The sequence below is a fragment of the Leptonotus elevatus genome, chromosome 2 (assembly GCF_054856555.1).
Source record: "Leptonotus elevatus isolate MCC_2025b chromosome 2, RoL_Lele_1.0, whole genome shotgun sequence".
Lineage (NCBI taxonomy): Eukaryota > Metazoa > Chordata > Actinopteri > Syngnathiformes > Syngnathidae > Leptonotus > Leptonotus elevatus.
In genome coordinates, this window is record NC_141240.1 from 19,568,668 (window position 1) to 19,586,659 (window position 17,992).

The 17,992-nt window shown below is 38.2% G+C and overlaps 1 protein-coding gene across 1 annotated transcript in view; it reads left to right on the forward strand.

Moving 5' to 3' along the window:
- The first annotated feature begins 2,988 nt into the window (after positions 1-2,988).
- LOC147178715 (sodium channel protein type 2 subunit alpha-like) overlaps positions 2,989-17,992 on the forward strand; it is a 35,881-nt gene continuing 20,877 nt past the window's right edge. Inside the window, exons 1-10 of the mRNA XM_086069046.1 lie at positions 2,989-3,358; positions 6,458-6,774; positions 8,744-8,861; positions 9,751-9,841; positions 10,084-10,212; positions 12,135-12,226; positions 13,740-14,030; positions 14,950-15,013; positions 16,293-16,434; positions 16,985-17,191. Of these exons, the coding sequence (XP_085925172.1) occupies positions 6,508-6,774; positions 8,744-8,861; positions 9,751-9,841; positions 10,084-10,212; positions 12,135-12,226; positions 13,740-14,030; positions 14,950-15,013; positions 16,293-16,434; positions 16,985-17,191 (1,401 nt within the window). The 5' untranslated portion in view covers positions 2,989-3,358; positions 6,458-6,507. The remainder of the gene's footprint in view (positions 3,359-6,457; positions 6,775-8,743; positions 8,862-9,750; positions 9,842-10,083; positions 10,213-12,134; positions 12,227-13,739; positions 14,031-14,949; positions 15,014-16,292; positions 16,435-16,984; positions 17,192-17,992) is intronic.

Genomic DNA, 17,992 nt, shown 5'->3' on the forward strand with positions numbered 1-17,992 from the left:
CTGAGGCAGAGTCTGAAAAGAGCCACGTACCTGACAATCTGATCTTTGACCACAGTTACCTCTGTCAAAAAGTGGACAGTCTATGTGTAAGTTACTGTTAACAGAATGCTAAATAGCAGCAAATGAGATAACTTTACTTATTTTATTTTTGTATGTATCCAAATTTGGTTGGTTCCTTCCTTTAAGCAGAACAGGCCAGAAGAAACCACATTTATTTTACCGCTTCTAATGAATAATGCAACTACGTCACAGCTTGCTGCCAATTAGCTCCGACCGTACATAGAAGGCTTCATCATTAATTGTGAGCATGTACACTCCCCTCCAAAAGTATTGGAACTGTCAAGCCAATTATCTTTTAATTTAAATTTTTTAAACGAAACAGGTTTATTAACATGGATAGATGTGATAAGATAAAATATCCAGCTTTGAGTTGCAGGTATTTTCATCTCTCTCTCTGATACACAACTTAGTGGTACATAGGACCTTTCGCTTAAAGCCACTCATTTTTCTTGTGATAAAAACAAAGTACTGGAACATGTGATTGATTTTTGTGTTGGGTAGCCCAGCTGTGTCCTATTGCATAGCTTATGAGAAGAAGAGCAACATTTGCCAAAAACATGGCGAGGGTAAAGTTTTTGAAAAAGAAAGGATGCGCTTTTGATCCCAAACTTCCAAGTTCAACTGTGAAACACAATGGAGGCATTGTGATCTCGATGTCAGGACCTGGAAATAAAAACTCAATGAGTGGTTTTGTCTTGTATTTCTTTCCTCTTCTTCTTCTTCTTTAACTCAAATAGTGATCTCTTCTAATAAATTTTTTTTTAAATTTCAGTCCCAAAATGAGAGCAAAAATAAAGACATTGGGGTCACTGCAGTAAATATTTGTCATTGTGCTCTATGACTGTTAACACATGGCATTTGAACATAAATTAATTTAGAAATATTTTAATCAGGGCGAGATTACTTTATGGAAATTAGTGTTCCTAGTGTAGAATTGCACGTTTTTGGAAATGCATGGCTAATTTATACAATGAATGTATGAGTTCAAGCACATTTCTACAGTCTTTTCCCAACAAAAAGAAGGAGAGGAGTCCAGGAAGATAAAGTGATAACAATTGCCGTTAATATAAAGTAGAGCAACGGTGTGCATACGTTTTCCTCCAAACCTACATGCAAAAAAATTGAATGATGCAAGAGCCACACTGACATTTTTCTACTTTGCATTTTGGAACACACCAAAACCAAGCCATTATCCAATTATATATTTCAAAAACTGCCTTCATTACATCTTTTTGTGAAAGGCACAGTGTGTTGAATTTTTGCCATCTAGTGGTGAACTTATAGAATGCAACGGCCTAAATTCGAAACGTGCATTTTGAAACACATCAGTTAATGTTACTTTTAACTCCCTCTTGGCTCACTGCTGCTCGACTATGGTGCCTCAGAGACCACACTTCGCAAGCCGACTACCAAATACGATGTTCACTAAGTTTGTCTCCTTCGAGAAAGATGGCAGTGAAATATGTCAGCCTTGTGTAAGGTGTGGCACGACCTATGTAATACAATAAACGATTACTAGACAGACCCATGATTATATATATATATTTTTAAATGTAAATTCTTGTGATATAGCTTCTTTTTTTTTTTGCATATTGAAATTAACTCATTCACTGCCAATGACTGCTATAAAATTCATTTGAACTATTTCTATTAGTTTAACATTTTTTCCCTACTTTTGTTAAAAAAAAGTTTTAAAAAAACTATATAAAAAACGTATTGTTCATTTAGAACAGATATACAATTTGTGATTAATCGTGAGTTAACTAGTGAAGTCATGCGATTCATTACAATTAAAATTTTTAACCACCTGAGGCCCCGAATTTTTAATAATCTTTTCTTTTCTTTTTTTTAAATTAATTCACTGCCATTGACGGCTATAAAAGTCAAAAATTCATTTGAACTATTTCTATTAGTTTCACCCCCCCCCCCCCACGCACACACACACAAATTTGTGATTAATCGTGAGTTAACTAGTGAAGTCATGCGATTAATTACGATTAAAAAATGTAACCGCCTGAAGCCCCGAATTTTTAATAATCGTTTTTTAAAATTATTTTTTTAATGAATTTATGGCAGTGAATGAGTTAAGAGTGGGTTGAAAGAACCTTGAAAAATCGAAAAACTCTACACACTGTCTCTTTAAGGATGATCATTGGTAAATCAAGGTGGATTAAATAACCTTGAAGTGGGTGATCTTTAAAACTGCCTGAACTGAAATGAAGAAGCTGGCTATGACTTCAGTGCATAGATGTGACATAGTTTTGTCCAATAAACACTTGTAAGATTCCACAGTGTTCTCTCAATTACAGCAGGGCCGTGGTACTATGTGAGTATTGGGTTCAGGGGGCACCAGACGTCAGGTTGACAGCTTCGAATTTCCCCCTCAGCAGTTTCGTCCTGTTGGCTGGGGTGATGCCTATGAGGCCTACCCATTATTTGTATCACATTTTTGCGACTCAACATCAAGTTTCAAATGAAACGCTGTGACAAAATGCATCAAGCAACTGGTGGTTTCATTATATTATTCATTTTAACAATTTTACTTCATTGAATTTACAGCTCAAGCAGACACTTCTGACCTCTCTCTGTACAAGAATCGATATATGACTCCTGATGGGTTGCAACAACTTAAGGATTTCAGTGTCTGTACTCTTAAGAACAGATGTTGAATAGTGCGTTTGACATTTATGACGGATGTGCTGAACATGTACTGTACATTTAGTGAACCTTGTGACTTCTGAACAGGCGAAGTACATTTCCACAGCCTCTCCATGACGTAATATGAAGAGCTAGCCAACAGGTGGCAACATTTCCTAAGGCAAAAGCAAGGAGACTTTACATCTTTTTTATGATCTCCGTAATTATACACAGCATGACCCCCTAATCAGACGAATCAGTCTTCAATAAATGCGATGGATTAAAAATGACAAGTGAAAAAATAGTTGAAATGATCGCCGGTACGTGTTTTGCTTCCATCTGACAGCAGGTGGACGTACTTGTCCTCCTGGCGGGTGGGTTGTTGACGTCCTCGCAGGGTTCGTCTGATGCCACCATTGCACGTCCATTGTGCTGAAGCCGAACCGACAGGAAGCGAGCAAAATTAACCGAGGGGCTTAAAAGACACTAACGCGTGCTCACATAGGCAATACAATTGTCTCTTTTTTGGGGGAAAGGATTTCGAAATGTGTTGGATAATTTGTCGTGTTTGTGCTGTCCATCAATCCGGTTTTAAGAAAAAGCGAAATATGCGATGGGATTTTACCTTAAGGGCCACCTGCGGAACGTCGTAGTAATGATGGTGAGTATCTGTCATCTTCTCCTTGACTTGTGACACCTTCAACTTGTAAAGTAACACTAGAAAACGTCGCTTTATTAGTCGCTAGGTATAAAAACAGATTCAATCCGAAATGGTGGATTCCAGCAATTAAGGTAGCCATTTAAAATAAAAGTATGTCTTTGATTCAATTCGAATGTCATGAAACTGCATTCATCTTGTAAAATCTGTATTCAACCTGTTGTCTGTTTGACAATTATGCGCGTGAGTCCCCAAGTCAACAAACAAACAAAACAAAAATCACGGTTCGCTGATGAATGCATACAACCATGACTCATTCATTTTGTCTCCTCTTGACGAAGTGTAAATATAATATTGGATCATTGACGAACACAAAATGGACGAAAAATAACACCGCTTCCTATATCAGCCACCATTGCGTCAGGCCTGAATAAACGTCGGGACATCCATTTTAATGAACTATAGGGAATGAATGCATTGTTATTCATACAAAGTAAAAGGTATTTGTCTATTTTTAGACAAGTGGCCGCTCCCTTTTAGAGACGGATTGTGAGCAAATAGACACATCTGGCAAGGACACGCCCAGACTCCTTTCAGAGGTTCATTTGCAAAAGCATCTTCAAATCTAGCCCATAGAATTACGTGTCGTTCTTAATTGTTCATGCAGTGCTTTTGTGTTTATTCAATTGTATTAATGCTTTGGAATACCACTCTGCGGTATTTAGATCATTAATTTCACTGCGTTGACCGAAACCCATGTGGTTTATGGGCCTGGATTAGGACCTCTGTGTTTTCCACTAATTGTTGGCTTCAAAGCCCCAATTGATTTTCTGGCTTGGTTAGGAAGAGCTTATATGAGAAAGACGAATGATGGCAATAAAGTACACGCTAGGGGTCACCTATAGTGCCATAAGGGTAGCCTACCAGGTAAAACCACATGCAGAGGGCCAGTTCTAAAAATAGCTCACGTGATGGGACATTGTGATTTCCTATGAATGTTGTGGAAGTGTTCATTTGAATAATCATAGCTGCATACACATATTATTTTAAATAAAGTAAAAAATAAACAGAATTAAAACAATAATACAATAAATATTTTTTGTTGTTGTTCTTGTTGTTCAGTTGGGAATGCTTGACTATAGGAGTGTTAATTGCGTAGTAATCCGATGATCCGTATCACGATTCATAGGTCACGATTCGATGCCAAATCTATAAATTGATTATTGCAATTTTTTTTACTCAAATATAGAAAATACTAATCAGTAAACGTGTACACTGTAAGATTTGTATGAAAATGTATTAATTTATCTGAAACTTCAGGCTTATAACTGAGCCACCGTATTTAACAAACAGGTTGCAGTCTGTTTCATGTTTGAGCAGCCCTGAAATCAAATATGAATTTTTAATGCTCCATTAATAGAACATTCTTCCATGCTTATAGTGTGAACCCTAATCCTAAATAAGACGTTTTGTTGAATGTTCCCATAAAAAAAATTATGTTTAAAAATTGATTCGGCCGCATATTTAATCGATTAAAAAATTGCGCACTATACGATCGTGGTATATTGTTGAATCGATTTTTTTTTAACACCCTTACTTGACTGGGTCAAAATGAACTGGGTCCAATGAACCCTCGCTTATGTGGAGTAAGGGACCCAGCCCCGATGTGGATAATCTGTAGATAATTCCTTATATTAATAGTTTGAACCCTAAATACACCAAAATATGATCCAACACTTAAATCTAGTTTTGAATTAAACATCACACTGAAAAATAATTTACAGATCATTTGATTTTGAAAACACTTGTAAAGGATGCTGCTATGCAGTGTGTAGAAATAAGACCATTACCATTTTGACTCTGATCGATTTGCTCTTTTTTTTGTGTGCAAACAATTCTTTACCTTTAGCTGAGCACTTATAATGTACGTTGAGCAAAACGAGCAGTAGTTGTGTGTGGATCAGCTGGTAAATTCCACCATTGCAAATACCGATCTAAAGTAAGTTTATCACATTGTTTTCTCTTGTGTCAAGCCCAGAAGGAACCTTGCCTGCCCTTTTCAACCTTTACTGGAATCTGCCTTTTGTTCATTTAATCTACTGACATTGTTTTTTGTGCGTGTGTGTGTTAAATCTCTTTTTCAAATTGATGGTTGTTCGAGTAGCAAGCTGTTTGAGCTCATCATGTTCACGTGATACTCTTACTATAGTTGCTACAAATAAGTTGCCCTCAAGGTGCCATACAACATCCTCCGAAACTTTCAGAAACGGGCACATATTTCACATGAGAAAAATGTCAACAAATGGCAACAAAAATTTCCCCCCAAAATTGATGCAGCTGTTGACTGAAATAATGAATTTACTCACAGATTTACATAGTGTGAAATCTGAGCCCCTTAAGATAAACACAAAGCAATTATTCTGTTGTTTGAATGGCAACCGGTGGTTATACAGGTTAATGGTCCCTTTTGCAATGCTGTGGGTTAACATTTAATTGCTTGTCACTACACGCACCTGATTGTCAGGCAACATACAACAACGATATGTTATTTGCAGTAAATCTATAGTCATTTAATTCTTGGGAAGAAACAGACAACATGAGTGCAATATTTTTCATATTGTGCTCTGTGTGACAAGATAGGAATAAATTCTGCTCTTATGAGTTGTTGTTTTTTTTGAGTGGGGGTGTCCCCCCCCCCCCCCCACTAACTCCTTCACTGCCATTGACGGCTATAGACGTAAAAAATTCATTTAAACAATTTCTATTAGTTTAACATTTTTTCCCACTTTTGTTAAGAGTATGAAAACCTAGAAGAAAATTGTTGTACATTTAGAACAGATATAAAATTTGTGATTAATCATGAGTTAACTATTGAAGTCATGTGATTAATTACAATTACAAATTTCAATCGCCTGACGCCCCTAATTTTAAAGAATCTTTTCTTGTCTAGGTTTTCATACTCTTGTTAACAAAAGTGGAAAAAAGTAAAACTAATAGAAATAGTTCAAATTAATTTTTGACGTTTATAGCCGTCAATGGCAGTGAATGAGCTAATATGGCCCAACTCAACTCATAACCTTTTGTTTTCCTTTTGTGCTGCAGCTCCCTAATCCAACTGAGCCACTCTCGACTTAAAGGATCAGGATGACAAAATGGCCCAGTTGCTGGTACCGCCTGGTCCTGACAGCTTCCGCCCCTTCGTCCCGGAGTCTGTGGCTGCCATTGAAAGGCGCATCGCTGAAGAGGTGGCCCGGAGACCGCGGGCAGATCGGCGCAGCGACTGCGACGATGAAAATGGGCCCAAGCCCAACAGTGACTTGGAGGCAGGAAAATCCCTTCCTTTCATCTACGGGGACATCCCTCCTGGTTTGGTGTCCACTCCTCTGGAGGATTTGGACAGCTATTACAGCAATCAGAAGGTCTGTTTGAACCAATCGCAACATTTATTTTGAGAGGATGGAGGATGGATATAGTTTATATTATGTGAAACAAAGTGAAACAAATGTAGAGTATTGTATTGTTTTTTTTTAAATTTATTTTACACGTGCTTGTGTGTGTATATATTTTTTTGACAACTAGTGATACAATCCAGCGGCGCATTCTTACTTATGTCGGTGTCTGTGAAGTTTGGTTGATCTGTTTACCCATAAAAAAAAAAAAAAATCCCAAATGGAAAAATAAACTTAGGGTTTGATTTACTAAAATCCCAAATAGTTCTAAATAGCGTTTTCCCTCACTCTAACAGCGTGGCTATTTGCAACTGCTGTGAAAATGCTGGAATATTAATCAGAGTAGCGATGGCGAGTACCGATACCAGATAGCGGTATCGGTTGATACCCATCCATATTGCAAAGATTGGTAGTCGTGACGACGGTCGATACCAGTATTGGCTGCCATCTAGTGGCCGTTTTATAATCAGGAAATACAAATAATAAGAATAGAAATTGCCATTAATTTCATGCAATCATAAGGAAAAATGCTATACAGTGGTCCATCGCTCTATCGTGGGTTTTGATTTGGGTTCATACCATAATAAGTCGATCGCTACACTGTGGCACCATTGCAACGAAAATGCATTGAATTATTTATAAACACCATTTTGATGAAAATAAGCATGAATGTTTACACTCGTATGGATGAAGTATAATAAAACGAAATCTATTGCATTCTTGCTTGATAATTCAAGGTGGATGGCAGTGAATTGCATTTCCATACTGCTCCGTGAAGGCGGACATGTTGTTTCGCTCGCAAACTGGAAATACGTTTAGCGATAGTAATTATGCATCCAAACAATTAGTAAACCTTTTTAATGACAAAATGTTTTTTGTGTGTGTGTTAAATGACCTCTACTTTGCAGAAATTCTCATGTCGTGGGCGGGCGTGGAACATATCACCCGTGAAAAGTGAGGGAACACTGTATTGGGATATACGGCATATTTCTTTAACTCATTCACTGCCATTGACGGCTATAGACGTCAAAAATTCATTTGAAGTATTTATTAGTTTCACATTTTTTTCCACTTTTTTTTTTTAACGTGTGTCACATTGCGTTTAAAACTTGGGATAGCGCGCTCATAAAACAGTTCTGTGAGAGGCCAGCACCCTTTGTTAAAGAGCGTTGCAATGACCCGGATGCAAGGAAATGCAGAATTGAAAGGAGTTTTTTGCCGTTGGTGAAATGACACGATTTCTTGTGACTGGCTTCCTGGTTGCGCTTAGCAACGTGCCGTCGACGAACCCATTCATTATGTGATACGAGGGCACGAGGATGCCATGCCTTCCTTTGGGGCTGGCGGAGTGATTTCAATGTACTATTGTGACGGACTTGTGAAGTGAAGGGCATTGGGAAGACGAATAAATGCAATATCCCAGTATCACCCCTAGATATCATTAAGGGGAACTGCGCCCCACGAGCCTAACCAACGGTATTTTGACGGTAACTCACTCACCTGTTTCCTGGGTTTGGTCACATGAAGTACGCAATGCGAGCCCGAAGGCACTTTGACATCAATTTCCGCCTACCAGAAGTCAGTAGAATGTCAAAATGTCTGTTTTTCCATAGCATTTAAAAAATGTTTACACGGGCAGAAAATATGTTTTCCACTTCTCCTTTCATCACAGGTTTTCCAAATCACATTGTGCTTGATAAATTAATCTATTGGCATACGCCCCTCCCAGAACGCACGCAATGACTTGTGCAGCAATTTCCTCGGTGCGTTTGGATACTCGATCAGCTTCTGTTTGCGCCAGCTTTTGATTGCACAAACCTTTCGTAAATTAGACCCTCAGACTACTTTCGCCTGATTACACGCACATTCGGCATTATTAATAGTGTACATAAATACCAACATGTTTCAATGTCTTCACTACCTTTCCTCTCCTTTTCAGACGTTCATAGTATTGAATCGTGGGAAGGCAATCTTCCGTTTCAACGCCACTCCTGCCTTGTACATCTTAAGTCCCTTCAACCCGCTTAGGAGGATAGCTATTAGAGTTTTAGTACACTCATATCCTTTGAAAGTGGGCTATTAACAGAGATTCACGTAGATTGAAGTGTTTATCAGACCAAATGAGATTCAGATGTTCTGAATGCCAAAACAACAGTTGAATGGTTCAAGTGTTTTGCAGCCACTGTGCGCTTAAATGCAAGTGATGGAGACGATACATTTGTAGGATACGCTTTCACAGTTACAACCAACCCTCTGAGGGAAATCAGAACTCAAGCATAATTCAAGAAGCATATAGAAATGGTAACTATGGTTATGGTGCATCAGGATTTGAGATATATATATTAGGGGTGGGAATCTTTGAATGTCTCACGATTCAATTCGATTTTTGGGTGTGCGATTCGATTCAGAATCGATTACGAACGATTTTTGATTCAATTTATCAATGTTCAAAGAATCGTAATGATCTACTCCAGTCTGACTCGCTAATGCTAATTAGTGCTCTACTCGCGGCACTTTTATCACTCAAAAGAACGGCTCCACGCTGCAAAAAAACCAAAAAACTTTTATTGGAAAAACTTGATCGTGACGTGTTCCTTCCACTCTCTGATGTGGCTACAACTCAACAGTGTATCAGACTGCTTGGAACCACACTGCCCCTAAGTGGCCAAATCGGGTACAACCTGAACAGCGCTCCCAATAAAGGCACACACAAACAAAGGTTCGACAGTATAAAATAATTTAAATAAAATACATTTTGGGACATTTAAAATCGATTCTGAATCGTACTAATTGAGAATCGCGATTCTTATGAGAATTGATTTTTTTGGGCACACCCCTAATATATATATAATATATGTATATATTTATTTTTTTATTTATTAAAAAAATTTAACAGTACATGTGAACATGAATTTTCCCATGTGTTCCTTGACTTTTGTGTTTCCACGATGTTCAGCATGTTGATCATGTTCACCATCCTAACCAATTGTTCTTTCATGACGCTAAGTAACCCTCCGGAGTGGGCCAAGAATGTAGAGTAAGTCCCTTTGCTCTTTTCAACTGAGTCTTGCTTCTCTGTTTTACATAAAGTTAAGATCTTGTGTGTGTTTTTTTTTTGTAATCTGGCGTGTTTGTTAATGTAGGATTAAAGTTTAGAAGTCTTTTTTTTTTCTTCAAATTGTGTGTATATTATATGACATCATTATACCTTCCAAAAGTATCACTAGGTCCTGCAAGCTGTCTTAACTCCGCTATTTGTCATTGTTTCTCACTTGCCAGATACACGTTCACAGGGATTTACACTTTTGAGTCCCTCATAAAGATCCTGGCCAGAGGCTTCTGCGTGGGGAAGTTCACTTTTCTGCGCGACCCTTGGAACTGGCTGGACTTTAGCGTGATCCTCATGGCGTAAGTATTTTTGGCACATTTACACTTTGATTGATTGATTGATTGATTGATTGAACATCTAAACATTGCAAGATATGAAAATAAAAATGAAAAGACAGAAAAGGATCATTAATAGATGTCATAGTTCCAATTCTCAAGTGAGTAAGAAGAAGTACAAAAACTTATCTATGGTAAGTCCTACCTCATATTACTCATATTATGTTAATGCACCAGTGGGTTATTCATTTGAAATAATATATCACAAATAAAAACAAAAAATAAAACAAGCAAAACAAGTTTTTGCTCATGTTTACACCTGATTTTAAATTTTTCCTAACACTGTAGTTTTAAACCTCTTTTTTGAACACAGCGAGTATTCACACTTTTTCAATTCTCTTCCATAATTGTTCCATAAATTCATACATTTTACAGAAACACGCAATTGCTTTATCTTGGATTTTTTAAAGTGACTTAATTTATGACAGCAACCCTCCCTGATCTCGAACTTTTGCTGCTAATCCCTGAGTGTAAGAAAGGAGGATGATCTGCATTATATTGTATTTTTTAGAAATCATAACCAAAGATATGTCATATGTCCTAATTGACATGATCGCAGCCTATATACAGTATATCCTGCCTCAATAAAGGTACCCTATATGAGTTTAGGTGCCCAACCCTTTTCACACATGATCATTTGGTATATAAGCTTCACATATTACACAAACAAATAAGGAGAGAAAACAAAAAATGTATGATCATCTGGAAAGTAAATCATACCAAGAAATGTCTTCACTAATGTTTAAAATATTCAAATTTATGTCCTGGTGTAAATTTTAAAATTGCCCCAAAAAAAGTAAGAAGAAAAAATTGAACACAATTATGTGAGCCTAATCAATTTATATTTTAATGGGTCAAACTCAAGCTTTTTCAGGATGCTGAATGGAATGCAACCATTATTTTTCTACAGAACTATTGCTTCATGTGTGTGTGTTTTGGGGGGTATCCCACTTTTTACATTTAAATATTCCAATAGATTTATTAGTTAAATGCATTTTTTTAAAACTCATATTTAGAGCAAAAACTGTTTTATATCAAATGCTTCCGAGGTAAATGTCGGAACCAAAGTCTTAATGCCTTTACAAACTCGAGATGCATTTGACAGCATTCTTTTTGCAGCTGAAGATTTTTGTTTGACCCCTGCACAAAACCTACCAAAATCCACTTGGTTAGTTTTTTGTCCCCTTATAAAGTGCTTTAGAAATACAATTATAAACATTATTTCCCTCACTTCCTATCAAATACAGTTGCTTTCCCATGGCCAGTATTGCACAAACAATGGCGTATCAATGGTGTAATTTGACACGACAGAAGAGCAGGTCGGGATTTTAGGGAAAACTTTTCAAATCCTGATTATGTGGAAGAAATAATTGGCTTGACAAGCTAGCTCCTCTTAGGCGTGTTGTCGAGGAATTGTACTCGGTGTTCATTGTATCATATTCGGCAGGAGCACTTGGTACGCTGCATAGATATGGTCATTTTGCCCAATGTGTACATGAAGTCTGATTTGAGATTATTTCATTTCTCAAATGCCTGTACATGTTTGTACTCATTCTTGAGTGATGCTATGTGATAACTGTGCATTTAATCCTGCAGGTATATAACAGAGTTTGTAAACCTAGGCAATGTTTCAGCTCTGCGCACATTCAGAGTATTGAGAGCTTTGAAAACTATCTCAGTGATACCAGGTAAGGGTGCCTCAGTGTATCCTCCTGTGTGTGACCGTTTGCCACTCCCTCTCCCTTCTCCATGACCCCTCCCCTTTTGTTTTGTGACGCTTTGGACGTGGGTGTCTGTGTTGTGTGCGCGTGAACGTGTGCATCCCGAAAAACACCTGGCAACTCCCCCGAACCCCCTCCCCTGCCTCGCTACCTCCTCCCTTACAGATATGTCACAGAGTTTGTGGACCTGGGCAATGTATCAGCACTGCGAACCTTCAGGGTTCTGCGGGCCCTGAAAACTATATCAGTCATCCCAGGTGAGCACAGCATCAAGGCCGAAAGGGCGAATGAAATGCTCACTGCTAAGTGGCGTTTTTGGCAACATCTACTCACTTCTGAGCTCATCTTCACTGCAGCAAAGCCTGATAGCGCCGTTTTGCCATCCTTCATGTTACCTTAAAAAAAAAAAAAGAAGCTGGAATCTGGCTCCAATCTGCATAGATTGAAAGGATTCCGAGCTTTTCGACATGTAGAAAGGCAGAACTCTTTCTTTCAAATCTATTCTTGCCTTGGGAGCCACCTGTGGATTTTGTGCTTTTTCCTTTATGCATGAGACATTGCAAAGGAAGATTTTCTGGTGGCAAACAAATGTGTGTGCGTTTACGTGCGTGTCTGTCAAGTGTGCTATTCCTGTTTGAAGCATGTCATGTTCTTCAGTGGATAGTAGTTGAAAGCTGTTTTCATCGCAAAAAGCAAAAGAAAAGTACAACTTGTAATTACATATTATATTACATCCACAGAACAAAAAAATATTTTTTCTCAATACTTTTTAATAAGCTTTTGCTATGTCACAATATTTTTGCTTTCTTAATACATTTTGGAAGCATACAACCTACAAATATTCCCCCTCTTTTCCTCAACTATATTTTTTCTTTAGACTTCAGATTTTTCCTAGTTTAATGCACTTACTGTGCCCGATAAAAATATGCACATTTAAGTTTATTTTCCTGGTTTCTCCTGTAAAATTCTATCACTAAATTTATTTATAAACTTATTTGTTTTAAAATAAAGTTTTTTTGTGCCAAATTTGAATATTAAAGCTGCTCAATGCAGGAAATTGAATTTTGAATTTTTAAAAAATTAAACTGCACGCGTCCTTTCTCACATACACACTGCGCGCATAACATCACATCCACAGAAATTCTAACCTGAATCCAGTCGGAAAACTAAAAACAAACAATAAACAAATCTAAAGCCAGAGGCTTGTAGGAGTACCCATTGTGAACAGCTAAGGTGTTACTCGGCTAATAAGATGTTTCAGTCTTAAATGGTCAAATAAAAAGGCTATTGTAAAGATATTTTGGGGTAAATTCCTACATAGAGCAGCTTTGAACAAATCTAAAGCCAATTAAATACATATTTCAACTATGACTGAAACCATTATATGTTGAAATACAGTAGACAGGCGGTAGGGACGGGTTGGCCTGCGAATAATGAAAATCCGCATATAAATGACCCCCTCCCCCCCTAAACAACTTAATTCATTTTCGGAGGCCATCAAAGAGGGCCATTCAAGCCCGAGCATCAAGCATCAAGTATGAGTTGACATCACAGAATTGATCGATTCTTGTTTATCTGTGATAAACAGTGATCTGTATCAGATTTTGTTCTGATGACAGTGCAAGCGTTCATTCATAAAAACTCAATCTGGCTGCTTGTTATTTGAAAAGCTTTTGTTGAACTGATCTCTATACAAGCTTGTATGTGACAGGTACTAATTATTTCCTCCTTTGCTATGTCCCACTCCCCCTTACCCTGTCTTCCACTCAGGCTTGAAGACAATCGTGGGTGCATTGATCCAGTCAGTTAAAAAGCTGTCGGATGTTATGATCCTGACCGTGTTCTGCCTCAGCGTGTTTGCTCTGATTGGCCTGCAGCTCTTCATGGGCAATTTGAGGCAGAAATGCGTCCGCTTGCCCATCAATGGCAACGACACCAACAGCAGCAGCGCTGTGGCCGCCGACATGTTTCTTTTCAATAGCAGCCTAGCAGAAATCAACGACGCGTTCCTGAACAGCACAGGGAGCAGCTTCAACTGGACCGAGTACATCAGCGATGACAGTAAGCCAAGAGGGACAGATCGGCTGCATGTGGGTTCACCGGGTTCAATTTAGCTTCTGCTAAAGTTGCAGCATGTTTGACTTTTGTTTTTCTGTGCTTTTACAGACAATATGTTGTTTAGAGCACTGATATAAATCTCTAACAGGTTTCAAAAATAGGTCCCCAAGTAAGCTTAATTAAAGCAAAATGGTTAAACAAGTCACAGTTTTCATGCAAAATGGAAAAGGGTCAGAGTGATGTTTTGGGCTAGAATAATAAGGAGTGAGTGACCTTTGTTAAATTTCTCACTGATCCTTTCTTGCAGTGGTATAAAAAGAACAACTATGCCTTCCACAGTGAAATAATTATTGTGCAAAACAACTTACCATCCCACGCTGCAAAGAAAAAAAAAAGCTGCTGTGGGTATGAAAGGAGACATCTTATTATGTGGCCACTATCATCCTCTTACTTGAACCTTATTGAACATTATGGAGCATTATAAAAAGGATTCTGAGATGCGGGAAGGAAAAGAAAAAAGACCTCCAAATAGTAACTCTGTGGGGCAATTATTGCATCCTAAAATCAGATGCAGGCATGAAATGTCTATGGACTGATACATTCAGAGGACTCTTATGTTAACATGTACAGTAAATTGATTGTTGAAGATTTTCATTTAGTCATTTTTTTTTCAATTACATTGTCAAAAATAGAAACAAACCTTTTCTGCTTTCGCAACCATTTTCTAAACTGTTGTGCTTAATAATTTAGACCAATGGATTTGAGATATGAATACTGTATTTAAAAAAAAAAAAGATAACTATTCTCACTTAATTTTGTTCAATCGTATACGTTATTATTAAAGAAATATTTACTATAAATCTCATTCAATGGAAGATTGGCAAAAAATCATATTTAACATTTCTGGTGTCTTCTGTTTCAGGAAATTACTATTTTCTCCCCGGTCGCAGGGATGCTCTGCTTTGTGGAAATGGCACTGGGGCTGGGTAAGGACCTTTACCAAATAAGCTTTCGGACACTTAAGTTTGCTAACTTATGGTAGCCAAACCTGCAATTTTCAAATCAAGATATTTTAAGTGGCTCTGAATTGTTAATCATGACGTATTCATATAGCGCTTCATTTTTTCCACATTTTCCTCTATTACAGCCTCATTCCAAAATGGAATAAATTCTCTAAATTCTACACACAAGACCCCATAATGACAATGTGAAAAATATTTGTAGAAATGTTTTTGCGAATTGCAAAAAATATAAAACTAAGAAATTACTGTACCACAGCCTTGGTCACAAAACATCCTTGAGAGCTTCCTACATCTTAATTGGAGTTTCCCTGTGGTAATTCCATTGATTGAATATGATTTGGAAAGGCACACACATCTCTATTCAGTATAAGGTCCTACAGTGCATGTCAGAGCACAAGCCAATGCATGAAGTCAAAGGAGTTGCCAGACACGAGACAGGATGATCTCGAGGGCACAAATCTGGGGAAGGGTACGCAGAAATGTCCATCTGTAAATGCAAGGATTTACGACCCACCAGGACTCTTCCTAGAGCTGGCCACCTGTCAAACAGAGTAATTGGGAGACAAGGGCCTTTGTCAGGAAGGTGACCCAAGAACTCGATGGTCACTCTGTCAGAGCTCCAATGGTCCTCTGTGGTGACAGGAAAACCAGAAGGATGACCATTTCTGAAGCATTCCACCAATCAGGCCTAAGACCTGTAGAGTGGCCGGACAGAAGCCACTCCTTCGTATAAGACACTTGCTAATTTATGGCCAACTAACAGCTAACTCTTTAGCCAAAAGGCGTCTGAAGGACTCTCAGACCATAAAAAAGAAAATTCTGCACTTTGATCAGACAAAGTTTGAACTCTTTGGCGTGGATGCCAAAGATTACGCTGACGGTTTAAGCACACAGCTTGCAGTGGCTTGAGGACAACTCTGTGAATGCCCTTGAGTGGCCCAACCAGAGCCCAGATTTGAATCTTATCAAACATCTCAGAGATCTGAAAATGGCTGTGCGCCGACGCTTCCCATCCAAACTGATGGAGCATGTAAGGAGCTGCAAAGTGAAATGGGCGAAACTGCCCAAAGATAGGTTTGCCAATCTTGTGGCATCATATTCCATAAGACTTGAGGCTGTAATTACTGCCAAAGGTGCCTCAACAAAGTATTGAGCCAAGGCTGTCGAGGCTGTTTTAGTTTACAGTAGTTTCTGGATGCGCTGTATGAATCTCAAAAGAACTTACATCATCATTGTGTGACAGGCTTTGTCCAGAAGGCTTCACTTGTATCAAAGCGGGCCGCAATCCCGACTACGGATACACAAGTTTTGACACCTTCAGTTGGGCTTTCCTGTCTCTGTTCCGACTCATGACACAGGACTACTGGGAAAACCTCTATCAGCAGGTTTGTATAATTTGTGTGTGCATTGCTGCTGTTATGTTATTCCTCTTTTTTTTATTCCTCCCATTTTTTTGCATCTATCTACTTCCACATAATTCATCCGATTCTCGTCATTCCAATTTGAACATATTCCAAATATTTATGCCATTCTTGCTTCCATTTTTCTTATTCCAAATATTCACGCCTTACCCACAATTCTTGATTTTGTACCCTAATTTTCCCAATTCATTCTTAATGGCCAATTCAGCATTACATATTTACATAATTTCAAAGTGGTATTCATTTCACTTTAGGGATGATTGTTAGTCCATTCCCTACTTGATTCTTCCAATTTTACTTCATACCCTACTTGATTCTTAACACCTTACCCCTTTCTCATTGTATATCATTCCATGTCACTTATTATACTTCACATCATTCAATATCAGTCCAGATAATTCGTGTTTTTCATTCAGCCTCACAGCCTTCACACACAATTTCTTCAGAATGTGCACATCGTCTAGTTTCAAAAGCTTTTGTGTTATTGTGATCTTTATACTCTTGAATCCTTTAGACCTTGCGTGCGGCAGGGAAGCCCTACATGGTCTTCTTCGTTTTGGTGATCTTCCTGGGTTCCTTCTACCTTGTCAACCTAATCTTGGCTGTTGTGGCCATGGCTTATGATGAGCAGAACCAGGCCACTATAGAAGAGGCTCAACAAAAAGAGGAGGAGTTCCAGGCCATGTTAGAGCAACTAAAGAGGCAGCAGGAGGAGGCACAGGCAAGAACAATTTTGGTTTATCACTAGGTTAAAAAGGAAGTCAATCCCAACAAATTTTCTTGACAATAATATGTTCTATGCAGCCCCACTATTCTAAATACGGTATTCTGGTTAATATTGGGTTAATTGAATATGAGTTAAGCAGCAAAATCCAGCAGTTTTTATCAATATCAGAAGGCGGCCATTTTGCCACTTGCTGTCGAGTGAAAATGACATCACAGTTGCTCAGGTCTCAGGTAACAGCCAATCACAGCTCAGCTTCAGAAAACAGGTGAGCTGTGATTGGTCGTTGCCTGAGCCCTGAGAAGCTGTGATGCCATCTTCAGTTGACCGCAAGTGGCAAAATGGCCGCCCCCTGACATGGATCAAGTGTAATATTATCAAGAATGTCATGTTTAGACTAGTGAGGTCACATATAGCATATTATTGTCAAGCAATGTTTAAGGTCCCCAATAAGCTTGAGATGGTAGTTGTTCTCCATCGAACTACAGTAAATTATGGCACTGTATCTGTGAGAGAGAGAAAAAAGGATAATAAAAAAAAGTGTAGTAGAGATGTTGAGTGAGATAATGGTGAGTATACATTTGAGTACTTGGCCTATTGTCAATAAATTGTCAAATTAAAAAAAAAATACTCAAATATTTGGATCCCCATCTAATTTTAATAAGGATCCCCCCAAACATCCCAAGCCATTCAGAACATTTCAATTTCGTTGGAAATCACTGATGATACATTCTGAATTGTACTATTTCTCAGCTTTGCAAGCATTTATGTATAAGGGCAAACACCAGTCACAACACA